Source organism: Ambystoma mexicanum, chromosome 1p, assembly GCF_040938575.1.
Source record: "Ambystoma mexicanum isolate Mex_15411 chromosome 1p, UKY_AmexF1_1, whole genome shotgun sequence".
In the NCBI taxonomy this organism is placed as follows: Eukaryota; Metazoa; Chordata; class Amphibia; order Caudata; family Ambystomatidae; genus Ambystoma; species Ambystoma mexicanum.
The window spans coordinates 1111968354-1111981330 of record NC_090921.1 but is presented as its reverse complement, the minus strand read 5'-3'; the positions used below and the strand labels follow the sequence as shown (position 1 = coordinate 1111981330).

The window sequence follows — 12977 nt, the reverse complement described above, 5'->3', positions numbered from 1 at the left end:
TTACCGTGAAGATTCCCCATTGAGCCCAATGGGGAATAGCCCTACCGCCGGGGAGTTCGGCGGTAGGGCTAATAACGCCCGCACTAATAGCGTTACCGTTACCGCCCAAGTCGTGATGAGGCCCAATATCACTAACTCTAGTGTGTGGGGGGGGTCCATCAGCGGGGGCTCATACCGCTTATTGGGACCTGCTGAACGGAGCTCACACAGTAGGGACACTCATCCGTGCGCCCCCTGGTGGCCGACCGGAAAGCTTTTTTTTTTTTTTTATATTGCTGCTATTTTTATTGTAGTTATGTATGGTAAAGATCGGAATTGTCAAGGCAAAAAAAAATACATCGTAATTTGAATGCGTCAGCTAGCCACAGCCCATTCCAGGCGTGTATAGAAATGGAATGCTGCTGTTATACTGAATGGAAAGTACCAACAATAAAGGGAAAAGTAGAAAAAACATGTTGCTAACACATGCAATGATACATTATACCAATTAGGTATACAGTCTTTATAACGAAAATGTTATGAAGAATACAAATATATCAAATCTTTTATAACGAAAATGTATGTTGGGGTGGGGTAAAGGAGTCTTGTGGGGAAACGGTTGGGATGGGTTTTTAAGGGTGGGAAAAGGGGATTTGGGGGGGACCCCTCCACCCCAAAACAAAAAACCAAAAGAAGTTATATTTTTTGTTATAAAAGTTTTGTTATAAGTTCATTCTTCATAAAATGTTTCGTTATAAAGACATGGAACCGCAAACAACACCGCCGAGTAACAGAGCATCAAATAGTCAATGCTGACAGTTCCATCAGGAATAATGAAAGTAAAGGCACATCTTTGAGCAGCAGTAAGTAGAGCGACAGACCCATCTCTCTGTAACCACTCAAACCAAATGCATTCCTTTAAAGACCTTGAGGTAGAAGTGAAGAGCTCACTTGAGAAGATGAGGGGTTCAGGATTCACCATGTAAAGACCATCGTCTATCTTTCAATCCACTTGTGCCCCTTTAGAAGTAAAGTAAGTCCTGTGTCTAACCTTTGTGCATTATCTGCATAGACTGCTATCCCGCTGTCCACCCTGATGTTTTACTTCAGATCCAAGAGGATGACGACCTTAATTGCCGAGAGTGGTCCGGCTCCGAAGGATTCGAAGCAAGCAACTGTTCAAGAAAAGCTGGTGAGTAAGAGCTTCTTAAAGTAAAATGAAGGTTTCAGCAGTTGACCATTGAGCCATAATCATGCCATTAATAAGATTGGCCAATGAATTAATTTCTTGCATTCCATGCAGTGCCTGCAGTAACATTTCTGAGGTCGGATGAATGACCAGTGTTTGTGTTTCATGCTCTCTGTAAACAATCATTTCTTGAACCAGCTCATGGCAGTGAACAGACAGTGCTTAGCCATAGGAAAAATATTACTCCTCATAGTTGGTATCCCCATCCTGACCACTGTCCCCAAAATATGTACACCAAAGCAATATTTGGAAAATATAATGGTGGTTAGAGGGGCGTCACAGATTTTGTGCTCGCAACAAGAGCATAATTGAGAATGTCTTCCAGCAATTTGGTATGACCAACTCTTCAACGCTGGCAGTTCTCTAGATTGCAAAACCTAATTTTGTGCACATGCTCCATCAGTCAGCAAACCCTGGAGCCTGTGCTGTAGTAACTTATTTTCCCAATCCGCTCTTATTATGGCCATATTTCCATCCACTCACTGCAAAGTTTAATGTTGCAGTATGCTGTATGTCATGTAACCTCCCCCTCAAGTAGATCTCGTGTTGGGTCAACAGCTGAGTTTGTCCGGTGCCTTAAGCTTTGTAGGAATTAGTGTGAACGCTCCTCACCATCTCGGAGCCCTCAACTAACAGAGCCCAGGTGCTTTGCATTGCTGCCCGAACATCTGAAAGATGTCCTTCGGCCATTGTGTTCTACTTTCTGTTGATATGTGTAAAAAATAAAAGGCACAGGAAATAGTAAAAGTAAGCTAATTGTGAATGACAGACATGGATTTCTTTATATTATCATTTTATGATTTGGGCAAGTGGGGTGGACATTTCACAGAAATACCGGGGCTACCCGTGAACAAAGGTACCACATCTAAAAAGATGTTGTCCCGTCTATGATTGGTTGCAAGGGTCTCCCCTACTTTTTCAGTAACCAGTGCCACTGACACTTGAAACCTGTTTGACCAACTAGGTATGTGGCAGACCAGCCCCATTTGAGCTTTATTTTCCTAATTCTGCCTTTAGCAGATACTTCTCTCACAACATAACTACATCAAGCCCTTGTTACTCAGTTAACTTTAGACCTGGGGCAAGCCTGCACTTCGCGAGTTCAAATTCTGTGACAGGGCAGATGTGGGCTTCAAGTCGATAAATTGAGTACCTTGAAATTGGGTGATACTAATAACAGGTATTACAGCGCTTGGAAGTAGGAGGAATCCGCCATGAAGTGCTATGCAGAAACATACATTATTATTACATCCTGACAGCAGTCTTTGGCCAACTTCCCTTGACAGTGATAATTCATATTGGGTTGAGTTGGTCCAAGTAACTCACGTTTGGGGTGCACACTAACCAACTTTATATCTGTAATGACGTCCCCTGCTTAACTCGGGGATCATCTAGTAGTAAGGTGACCATGGGGGCCGGGTGTCTCCTCACGCTAGTGGATACTGCATCCCGGGGGTGGTATGGGAATGATGCCGCGATCACTCACACTTAATCCCCAGCCTATGGCAGACGACCATCACATGAGGCCATGCAAGTACACTGCCCCACTGAGGAAGAAAGCTACTTCACCTGGGAATCTAAAACTGTATTGTCAGTTATACCAAGTTCTCCTCATTCCTAAAGAGAAGTATATCACGTATTTCTAAGGTAGATTACTTTGTAAACACTGACCCTTCAAGAGAACTGAACCCTGCAGGTGAAGGACATCATGTATCAAAGGAATTCCATTCGTTTGGCAACAGTGGCAAACACCTGCCCAGAATTCATGGGCATATGACATTTTCCTCCGGCACTCTTTTCACAAGTTCGCTCCGACATTGTCAGGACGGGGAACTTCTGGATCTTCAGACACTGATCTATCCCTCTCCTCCATAGACACCCCCAACCAAGCTTTGAATTGTGATGGTGTGGGCCATGTGTGGAGAAGGGAGACAAAACTCTGGAGAGTTCAGTCACTGCTACTTGCTGGACACAATGGGCCTCATTAGGACCCTGGCGGAGAGGGTGTTACGCCAGCGTAGTGCATGGCGTACCTCTCCGCCATACTACGAGTTCCCGTAGCGCCATGGAGGTTTTCTCCGCCTGGTTTTACCAGCCGGAGAAAACCATGGCGCTACGGGACCTCGTTGTTAATTACGCCACCGTATTTTACGGTGGCGTAATTAACTCCTTCCCCACTCCCATTATACCCTATGGGGCGAAAATGGGAATGGGGAAGGGCAGAATGGGGATTGGGGATTTACCGCTCCGCCGAGGTCGGAATGGGGCGGTAAATCCGCCAACCCCCATGGCGCTATCGGCGGCTTTCCGCCATGCTTCGCGGTGCATTTAGCACCGCGAAGTCCGCCTGGGTCGTAATGAGGCCCAATGACTTCTGAACCAAAATAGTGTCTCCCAGGTGTGGCATACAACTGTACTCTATTGCTTACGGTATGGAACTAAGGTTGGCTTGGTTCCACCGGGTAGTGAAGGCCTCGGGTCGCAGTGCTTTTTATGAGGTAAGGCTGAAAAAAAAAAGTTCAGACGAGGGGGGGGGAGAAAACCTCCCAAGGAAGAAGTAGGATAAGCAACTGCTGCCGGTGAGCTCGATCTGAATCCTGGAACGAGCGCAAGTTACCTTGCACAGGGATGTGCTGAATATGGTCCGGTGGAGAGGTGAGTGCTTACCATGACCAAACAGATGGGAGGAGCGCAGGGAGTTGGATGAAGCGAACAGTAGGTGAAGAGGAAGGTGTTAGGGAGAATTCTCCCTTTAGGCTGAATTTCCTAACCTAGTGAGTCCCCCAGCAGCTTTGCTGGATTTCTGGAACTTGTTTTTTTCTCCTGGCAAGAGTGAGACTCTTTTTCTCCCACTCTTGGACATGATTTATGGTGTTCCTTTGACTGTTAATTTGTTTTATGGGCTATGGGGTCCTTTACTCCATAGGGTCTCATGTGTTTTTATTATGTGTGTTACACAGCACCCTCCGTGCAGTAACACAGGGGTGTCGTAGTGACACCCCACCATAGACTCCATACCCTGGGACTGACTACTGTCTCCCAGGGCATGTAAAGTCACCATTGGCTTTACTAGTCCCAAATTATGAACAGAAACCAGTACAAACCATCATATTGTGGACGTACTGGTCGGGGCAATTGATTGCCCTGGGGTCTGTTAGTCGAGGGAACACGTCTCCGTCCCCCCTGATCGAGTTTTGGCTGGTGGCAGTGGATACTACTTTTTATATTCGACCGCGAATATATCCCTATGGGATTTTCCCATTGTTCGAGGCTACCAACTTTAATTATTTAATTCTCATAGCATCGAACATACCGCCGGTTTATTTATTTAATAATAATTCGCTGGTTGGTATTTTTTGCCAGGACTCGATTCTAAAATGGCATTTGTGTTCTCTTCTGTGACTCCAACCCAAGTCGAGCCCTTTGTTCCACTTTTTGGCGGGCTTCTCCACAGAAGCCTCCAAAAGTGGTGCCACTCTGTCTGGGTACCACAGGGGGTGCGGGAGGGGGTTTAGGCACCCTGGACTGAGTTACCTTGGTAACTCAAGTCGCACTCTTGTGTGATTGGCCCACCACTTAGCATGTTTGAGTGACAGCTAGGCTGAGTGAATGGGGGTGTGCTGCATAAAAGCAGGGCTTTGGGGACTGGAACTTCAGAAGTCGCCACAGGACCTGAGAATCCAACGAGGGAGAACCTGAGCCGACCTACCACAACGACACCACCGGTGGAGCCCTGCGGAACCGCCTCACCACTTCCCGACGACAGAGAAGATCTCCCGGCTGGAGAGGCTTCTTACCCTGACTGGTGGGCACAACCAGTTTACCTTCTTCTCTTCGCATCCCAGGCCGTCTTGTGGTCGAATTGCCCGTGCCAAGCACCCCGGCAACCGGATCGCCACTTACCACTGGACCGCGGATAAAAGGACCGCTCCTTTTACCTGAGAACTCCGCGGCTGGTTTCTTCCCTGGCAGTGCAACAGACTCCTGTCTTCCTCCCCGACGAGATCCTCTCTTCCCCGGACGAAGCACTGACTTGCATCCGCTGCCAGGAACAACTGCCCGCTGGAGTATTCTCACCACTTTAAGGTACAGTGTCCGCCAGGCCTCCCTTTCTAAAGATTGCTACAAGGTAATAATAACCCCTTAACCTTCTGGACTGGGCTGGCCGCCTTGACCTTCTAACTGGTCCCTTTCTTTTGATCCAACTCTTTTTGAACCTTTGAAAGACTCTTGTGCACTTCAACCGTGTGACCTTGGACACCTTTCGTTCTGATCCTCTTAAAGTGGATCCGGCCTTCTGAACTCTAACTTCACGGTTTTAATTGCCTTCCTCTCTTGCTGTGATCTTATGAAAGTGTTGGGATCTGTTTCATATTATACTCTGCTTTTCTCTCCCTTTTTAACGAATTATTAGAGTGCCATCTGCGTTAAGCGCTCACCGCTGTCTGAAAATAAGTGGGGCTTTACTTAAGACTTGTCTAATATTCTTCTAAAGGAGTGTATATCTTTTAGTGACCGTGTTTTTGAATTGCTTACTATTAGTGCCTGTGTGTTTTTCTAGATGTGGTTTTAAATAAATAAGTATCTCTCTTTTACACCAAGCTCTGGTCAGTGTTTACTTGTTCTACTATGTTCTTTTGACCTATTGTGAATACTCTATATACTGCCTAACTCTTCTTGAGGGAAGTCTGACTGCTCAGCCACAGCTACCAAGTGAATCTGTGTGGTACAGACTGCTACCAAGTGGGTTTACTGCCAAACACCTGTAGTCCTAAATCTTTTGCAGTGGTCCCAGAGGGAACTGCACAGGTTTCTGCCTAACAGAAGGCACGCAAAAACAACCGAAGAAACACTGCTGCACACTGGGAAGCATGCTGGCTCCTTCAACTGCGAGCAAAGGAGTACTGCGCAAGAGCAGCGTAGAACAGGGAAAAACAACATGGTGGGAGCAGGGGAGAGAACTCCCAAAGGGCACACTATTCAGAGTCAAACAACCGAAAAGGGTCATCCAAAGAGGCCAGCTGCACACGAACACAAGGAAGAGAACAGCAAAGTGGACATTTCCAAGAAATGGTCCTACATCAGGTGGTTTTTCACCTTCTTACAAATTAAGCACCTTCTTTTGATGGACCTGGAAACTGTATGCCCAGGCTGCAATACTGCATGTCTATCTGCCTGGTCATCTGCAAAACGTACTTAGCAAAATTGCTGGAAGTGCAAAATCGTGCTATGCGGACTATTTATCCTTTAAGGAAATGGGATCCTCATACTACTGGTTAACAGGTTCTTTGCTGACTCACAATTGCTGATTGAATACATTTTGGAGTTTTGGTTCTGATTTGGAACATGGTAAATTGGGCTTGTCCGATTTGCCTCAATGTACCATCCTGGTCGAATCTTAAGGTTGGCAGCGACAATTAGACTATAAGAGTTTAGATATCAGAAAACACTCTTGGGAGGTAAATTCCTGAAAGTCCAGGGCAGTTGTCTCTGGAACACTCTTCCCTTGTACAGAAGAAAGTGCACATCTCCAAGAGGTTTCAAGCTTTTTCTGAAACATTACTTACTTGCTACTTGAATTATTTGTGTCTTTTGATCATGTTTTATTTCTGCTGGGTGTGCATTTATTGTTGGATGTTTACTGTAAATGTGATGTACTTTGTGCTGATTTATGTCCAGTTTTGTTTTGGCACCCTGAAACTAGTTCTTCTATCTATCAGAGGCTCAACAGATTTTCTAAATTGTATAACATTTTGTATTATGAATAGACATGTTGGCCCTGGCAAATACATACTTGCCTGGCAGAGAGACTATAGCATGGAAATGAAATTGCAGGTTTGGAAACGCATTTGGAGAACCACTCGTAAAAACACAGTCTCAGTCCAGTTCCTTGAGGTGCTATTACACAAACAATACCCACGTAGATCAGATCCGTACAGTAGGGGGATGCAGGAGCAAACGTTCCTTCTATCCTATGTAGCGGGAATGTCCAGCTTTGCATGACTTCTGGTTGGAGATCAGATCCTGCATTATTGAAATCCTGAGCTTCCCGATTCTAGAAAACACAGAAACACAGCCTTCTTCCTTCCGGGACATTCCACTGGGGAAAGAGATGAAATGAATGTTCCAGATCTCCGACTGGTTCTTAAGTTATTGACGGAAGCAAGATGGTGTATACCTAGACTTTGGGGGTAGAGGTGGCCCTCCAATGAGGGTGCTGTGGTTCACCAGAGTGTGGGAATTTCTGACACTGGAGAAAATCACACAAACTGGAGCTGTGACAGTGGAATGCACTCATGCTATTTGGAAGCCCTTTCTAGAATCTGCTTGCATGAAGTGTACAGGTTGTTTATGCCCTGAGAGAATAAGAATTCCTCTAACCATCTATGTAGAAATACAAAGCTGCTGCATGCATTATAGTACTTAAAATGGAGGAGGGGGTAATTATTGTAAGGTGGATCGAGGGTAAGAAGTTCAGCCTTTTCTTACAATATGACATTTTATCTTGTTCAGATTTGTTCTGTTCATATATTTGGTCAAAGAAGATTTGGTTGAAAAAGAAAACGTATGCTTAATCCATAATGCATTTTGTATCTATATCTGTATATTTTTTAAATGTGTGAGATGTATTTATATTTGTGTAAGGTTTGTATTAACCATGTCACCATAAATAAATGTCAAAGATAATAATGCATTTTACCTAAGTAATTAATTTAAGAAACCTGCCCCACCCCCTCTTGGCCATCTTTTAGTTTCCCTCCTCCCAAAGACCACCTAGCTATGGGGGTTCAAGATATTTTTCATATCTGGCTGGTTGAAACTATTTTAAACTTTTACTTGTTACCCTTATTATTAAAGAAGGAGAGCAACCACCTCCCTTTCCAGAAAACCTTTCATTTCCCATAGCTAAAGAGTTATTCCTTTTGTCTGTCTCCTGTATCTTACATAGTCTGATTGTTTACCTCGGGCCATACATTGGGCTCTATAAATATAACTATAAACTAAAATGAACTACCTTTCAAAGGCATTCAAATGACATTTCGACATGGGGCGTTGTTATCCACTTTACATCCATCATATTGTTAAATGAAAACTTGCAAAAGTAGCCCCGGACACTGCCATTATAAAGTGCATGTTCCTCCTGTCTACTTCCTGGACATGGTATAAACAGGCCCAGGACAGTTCAATAAGATCATCAGTGGAAAGGGTTGCTTTTTGTTAAAATGTTTTTATGTTTTATAAGGCAGTTTCCTTAAAACTAAAGCAGGACCTTCATCTGATTTGCTCCACCCTCCGAAAGGTTTGTCAAACATTTGGCCCGTTTTATACAGGATTAGGATAACTGTTTTTACAAACGGAACTTTTCCCGGTCTCTGCCCTCCCCCACCCCAAATATGTTGATAGACCTTTACCAAGTAATCTCTACTGCTCCCATTCTAGTGTTACAGATGATGGATTATACCCCTTATAGACCGCTTCATTTATTGTTCTCTCGTATGATCAACTAAATTTCCATTTCCTTTTAACCGCAGAACAGGAGGTTATTTCATTCGTTGTAAAAGAAGAGTGTGAGACCCGTTCTTTGGACCATCCGAATATTAAAGACAAATCGAGCATCCGCAGTGCCACAAGTGAGTACACGCTTCCTGCTTACATGCATGGAACCACCGATCCAACGCCTGCGCGTCCATTTCTAGTCTGATAATGTACACACCCAGATAAGTTAGTAGGACATTTCTTCACTAGCCTTCGAAAGAGAAAAAATAACTCTGCCCGTTCCTCCTTTAAGCCTCAGTCTGTCATATGGATTCTTCATGAAAGTCGGAGAAAAACATATATTAATTATAGAAAATACATTAAAATGGCTAACCGTTCTCCTTCAGTTTCCTTCCTGCACTACTATGTAATCCACTGACTTTAGCAAGATGCAAGTAGGACTATACCATATTGAAACCCTACACTGTCGTGAAAAGTACATGCATAACTTCAGCTTTAACAGCTACATAAATAGAGCAATACTCGTTTAAAAGGTGGTTGTTTTTAAGCCTGTTTCTTGTATGTAAGAAATGTGGCATAGATGTTTTTCGTAGAAATTCACTACTACAATCGTGTGACAGTGCTTTGGGCAACACTTATAACTTTCAAAGGCTGAATTATAACAATGTGTGCCAAGATGTTTAGGCTTCTTATGGGTGATTGCTGCTGGTGATTCCGCCCGCTCAGTTTGTCCCCTCTGACAGGTATCTCTCAATGTGTTTATAGTAACCTTTCACTCCGATTGTCAGAATACACCATTTTTTTTTTCCATGTCGGTGTAGATGCTTCTCACTACGATTGCCAGAATGCACAATGATTTACTCTAGCTCCGCCTTTCTTGCATTGCAGTGCTGCCCATTTATTCCCAGAGCACCCATAACTGGTATCAATTTCTTCTTCAGCCTTTTCTTCCACAATGCTTTCTAACATAATAGAATTCACACTTGCAACATTGTTTTCTTCTTCCTCATTTCTCCAGCATGGGGTCTGGCATGGATTCACATGCTCATGAATATTCCCCGTCGTCAGGCTGGGAATCCTCGGTAAAGAAAAAACCAGTATCAGTTTCGTTTCTGATCTGTCTTTCGTAGTAATAACCAATCACTGGTCTCTGCGTCATACTGACCACAGCCAATGACTGCCCTCTACCTAAGCACCGCCTCTGGCAGCCATCTTCAGATTTTTACCGCACGTTCATGTGTTGGGATCCTCGTGCTATTGCTCTCGAGCGTTAGTGCTATTTTTTCGCGCTTTTTACAAAAAACTTCGATTCTTTCGGTCAAAAGAGCCTCAAGCTCCACCGATTCTACATCCGATCAACGGGGACCCGTGTCGGATTCATCTGTGCCCCTCAAGGGTGAAGATTTCGTCGAGCTACACTTCGGAGGACTCCAAAAGCTTCTCAGGCCCGGTCTCGGAGATGGCCCAGGAGAAGGGAAGCTCGACGCCCGGAAAGCTGTTCAGGGTCTGCCCTGGATGCCAGCTGCAGAACGTCTTCAAGGAGGACGAACACTCTTTCTGCCTTTACTGCCTTCATGAGGACAAGACGCACGTGGAGAAGGACTGTGCGTTTTGCGGCAACATGTCGGAACGGACCATGAAGGACCGCCATCAACGTCTCGCCAACTGGCTGGAGGGTAAGAGCCCGTCTGGCGAGAAGAAGAAGAAATCCGAGCGGTCTTCTAAGACCTTTGAGGGCGCCCCGGCGATGGGGGCCCAACATAAGGCCAAGCACCGCGAGTCCGCTGGCACCGGGAGCGCCGAACGGTCGGGCTCTACGGGCGCCAGGCAGGGCGCACCCTCCCCGGCACCATCAACCACGAGCCAACGCTCTGGGTCGGGTAAGAGGAAGGCCGAGCACCCGGCGAAGCTCCTGGAGAGGCCCCGGTCGAGCTCTAAGGCAGAGGAGGAGCGTGGCAGTGCCCCCTCCCTCAAGGATAAGGCGGTGAGCGCACCTAAGGTGGTGAAGGCCTTGATCCATCCGACCAAGCCCTCTATCGAAACGGTCGCGGCGGCCCTGGCTCAGCCTGTGGTGGCTGCACCAGTGGTGGCGACCTCAGGGCCCAGAATCTCCCTGCCTCCTCGGAGGGAGTCTTCCTTTGTGCCCATCGATAGGACCCCCGTGAAACCCCCCGTGGGGAAGAAGAAGGGGGGGCAGGGCGTCGTCGTAGAGTCGGCCTCAACCTCAGAAGAGGAGCTGATCGAGGTCTTAAGCCACGGCCTAGGCGTGGAAGAAGGCCAGCCCGTCGGAATGGACCCCGACGCAGGTGACGACGACGACATCGTCGAGGATACCGACGGGGCCCCTGCTCGCCCGTCGGATTCCCCTCTGCCAGCGCCGCAAGACAACTCGGCGGCCATTTTGTTGGCCATACAGTCCTTATGCTCCGAGATAAGGACGAGGCTACCGTTACCGACGGAGGAACCTCTCCCGTCGGGGGATCCAGAACCGGGACCTTCTGGTGTTCCCCCTACCAAGAAAAGAAGGATCCATCCACCACCTCCTTTTCAACCGTCGCGCCCCTTCCAGCCCTCCTCCCCGTCCACCCGAGGGGATGATACGGGGACTGACACGGCAGCGACGGGTACGGACGACGAGGCATACGACGAGGATTTTCCGTCGTCGCCTCCCACCAGGGCCTCTCCGCCCGACGAGATCGGATCTTTCCACTCCATGATCTCCAGGGCTTCCGAGCTTTTCCAACTCTGCCCTGAGGAGAAGAAAAAGGAAGGCTTCCTTTATCAGCGGCGCGAGGCCAAGAGGAAGACGGTCCTCGCAGTGCCTCTGTTGGACGACATTTGGGATGAGGGCCTTTCCCTCCTCAAGAACCCTTCCACGACGCCAGCTAGAAGAGACCGGTACGAGAAAAAGTACCGGGTCCCGGACACGGCACCCCTATGCCTCCGGGCGCAGCCTACCCCGGACTCCGTCGTCTCCGCGGCAGCCAGGAAGAAAGCGGGGGGGGTGCGGCCTCCACATCGACTTCCCCGCCGGACGGCGAGGGAAAGAAATTGGATACTATGGGGCGTAGAGTCATCTCGTCGGCAGCGACGACGATTAAAGCGGCCAACGCCTTGGCTATCGTGGCCCGCTACGACAGGGAGCTCTGGTACAAGATGGCTCCCCTGCTGGATTTTCTGCCGGACGACAAGAGGGCGGAGGCCCTTGAGATCCTGCAGGAAGGTGAGGTGGCCTCGGACCACGCCATCACCGTGGCGACGGACATCGCCGACACTGGGTTCCGCCAGCTGGGCAACGGCGTTTGCCTTCGACGTCGTGGATGGCTCAAAGCTACGGACTTCCGGCAGGACGTCCAGACCAGAGTCCTGGACATGCCCTTCGACGGGAACAACCTGTTTGGGAAGACAGTGGACGATTCCCTTCAGGCCATCAAGGCGGATACGGAGACGGCCCGGGCCCTTGGAGTCCTGCAACGACGGACGCCCTTTCGGAGCGGCGGAGGCAAGGGCGCCTCCAAAGGTTCCGGCGGCGGTTTCGCTTCCTACCGTCAAGCGGCCCGCTCGTCGTCGCAAGAGGCCTACAGAGGACGAGGCAAGTCTAGCGGACCCCGCCGTCGTCGCCAAGGAGGTCATGGCGGCAAGGCCGCGTCCAAGCAGGATTGAACCGGCCGTGGGGTCGGGCCCCCACCGAAGCACCCCGGTGGGAGGCCGGCTGGCGGGCTTCGTCAGCGTGTGGGAGTCCATCTCCACCGACCGTTGGGTGCTGGACGCCCTGGCCCGGGGCCACGCGCTCGAGTTTCAAAGAAGGTGCCCGCGCGTCCCCCCCGTGGCCAGGAAAGAACTTCACGTCCCTCAACTTCTCCTGGAGGTAAAGGCGATGCTCAGAAAGGGCGCCATCGAACTCGTCCCAAAGAGGCTTCGGGGCTCCGGAGTCTACTCGAGATACTTCCTCGTGAAGAAGAAGACGGGAGGATGGCGCCCCATCCTAGACCTGCGACGTCTGAACAAGTTCATCAAGGTGCAGAAGTTCCGGATGGTCACCCTCCAGCACGTCCTGGGTCAGCTGGAGGAAGGAGACTTCCTATCGTCGTTGGATTTGGAGGATGCCTACTTCCACATTCCCATCCTAAAGGGGCACCGCAAATTCCTCAGATTCGTGGTCCAAGGGCGTCATTACCAGTTCAAAGCCCTTCCCTTCGGACTACGGTCGGCACCCAGGGTATTCACCAAGTGCCTTGCACCGGTGGCGGCG

At 48.3% G+C, this 12977-nt stretch overlaps 1 protein-coding gene across 3 annotated transcripts in view; it reads left to right on the top strand.

The window, feature by feature from the left end:
- The window catches only part of LOC138448954 (zinc finger protein 773-like), a 205067-nt gene that overhangs the window by 160136 nt on the left and 31954 nt on the right, over window positions 1-12977 (top strand). For 2 of the 3 annotated variants that reach the window (XM_069604732.1, XM_069604734.1), the window contains 2 exons: window positions 1052-1171; window positions 8761-8859. In XM_069604732.1, coding sequence (XP_069460833.1) covers window positions 1052-1171; window positions 8761-8859 — 219 coding nt within the window. The remainder of the gene's footprint in view (window positions 1-1051; window positions 1172-8760; window positions 8860-12977) is intronic. The other variant, XM_069604733.1, reaches the window with a different exon arrangement.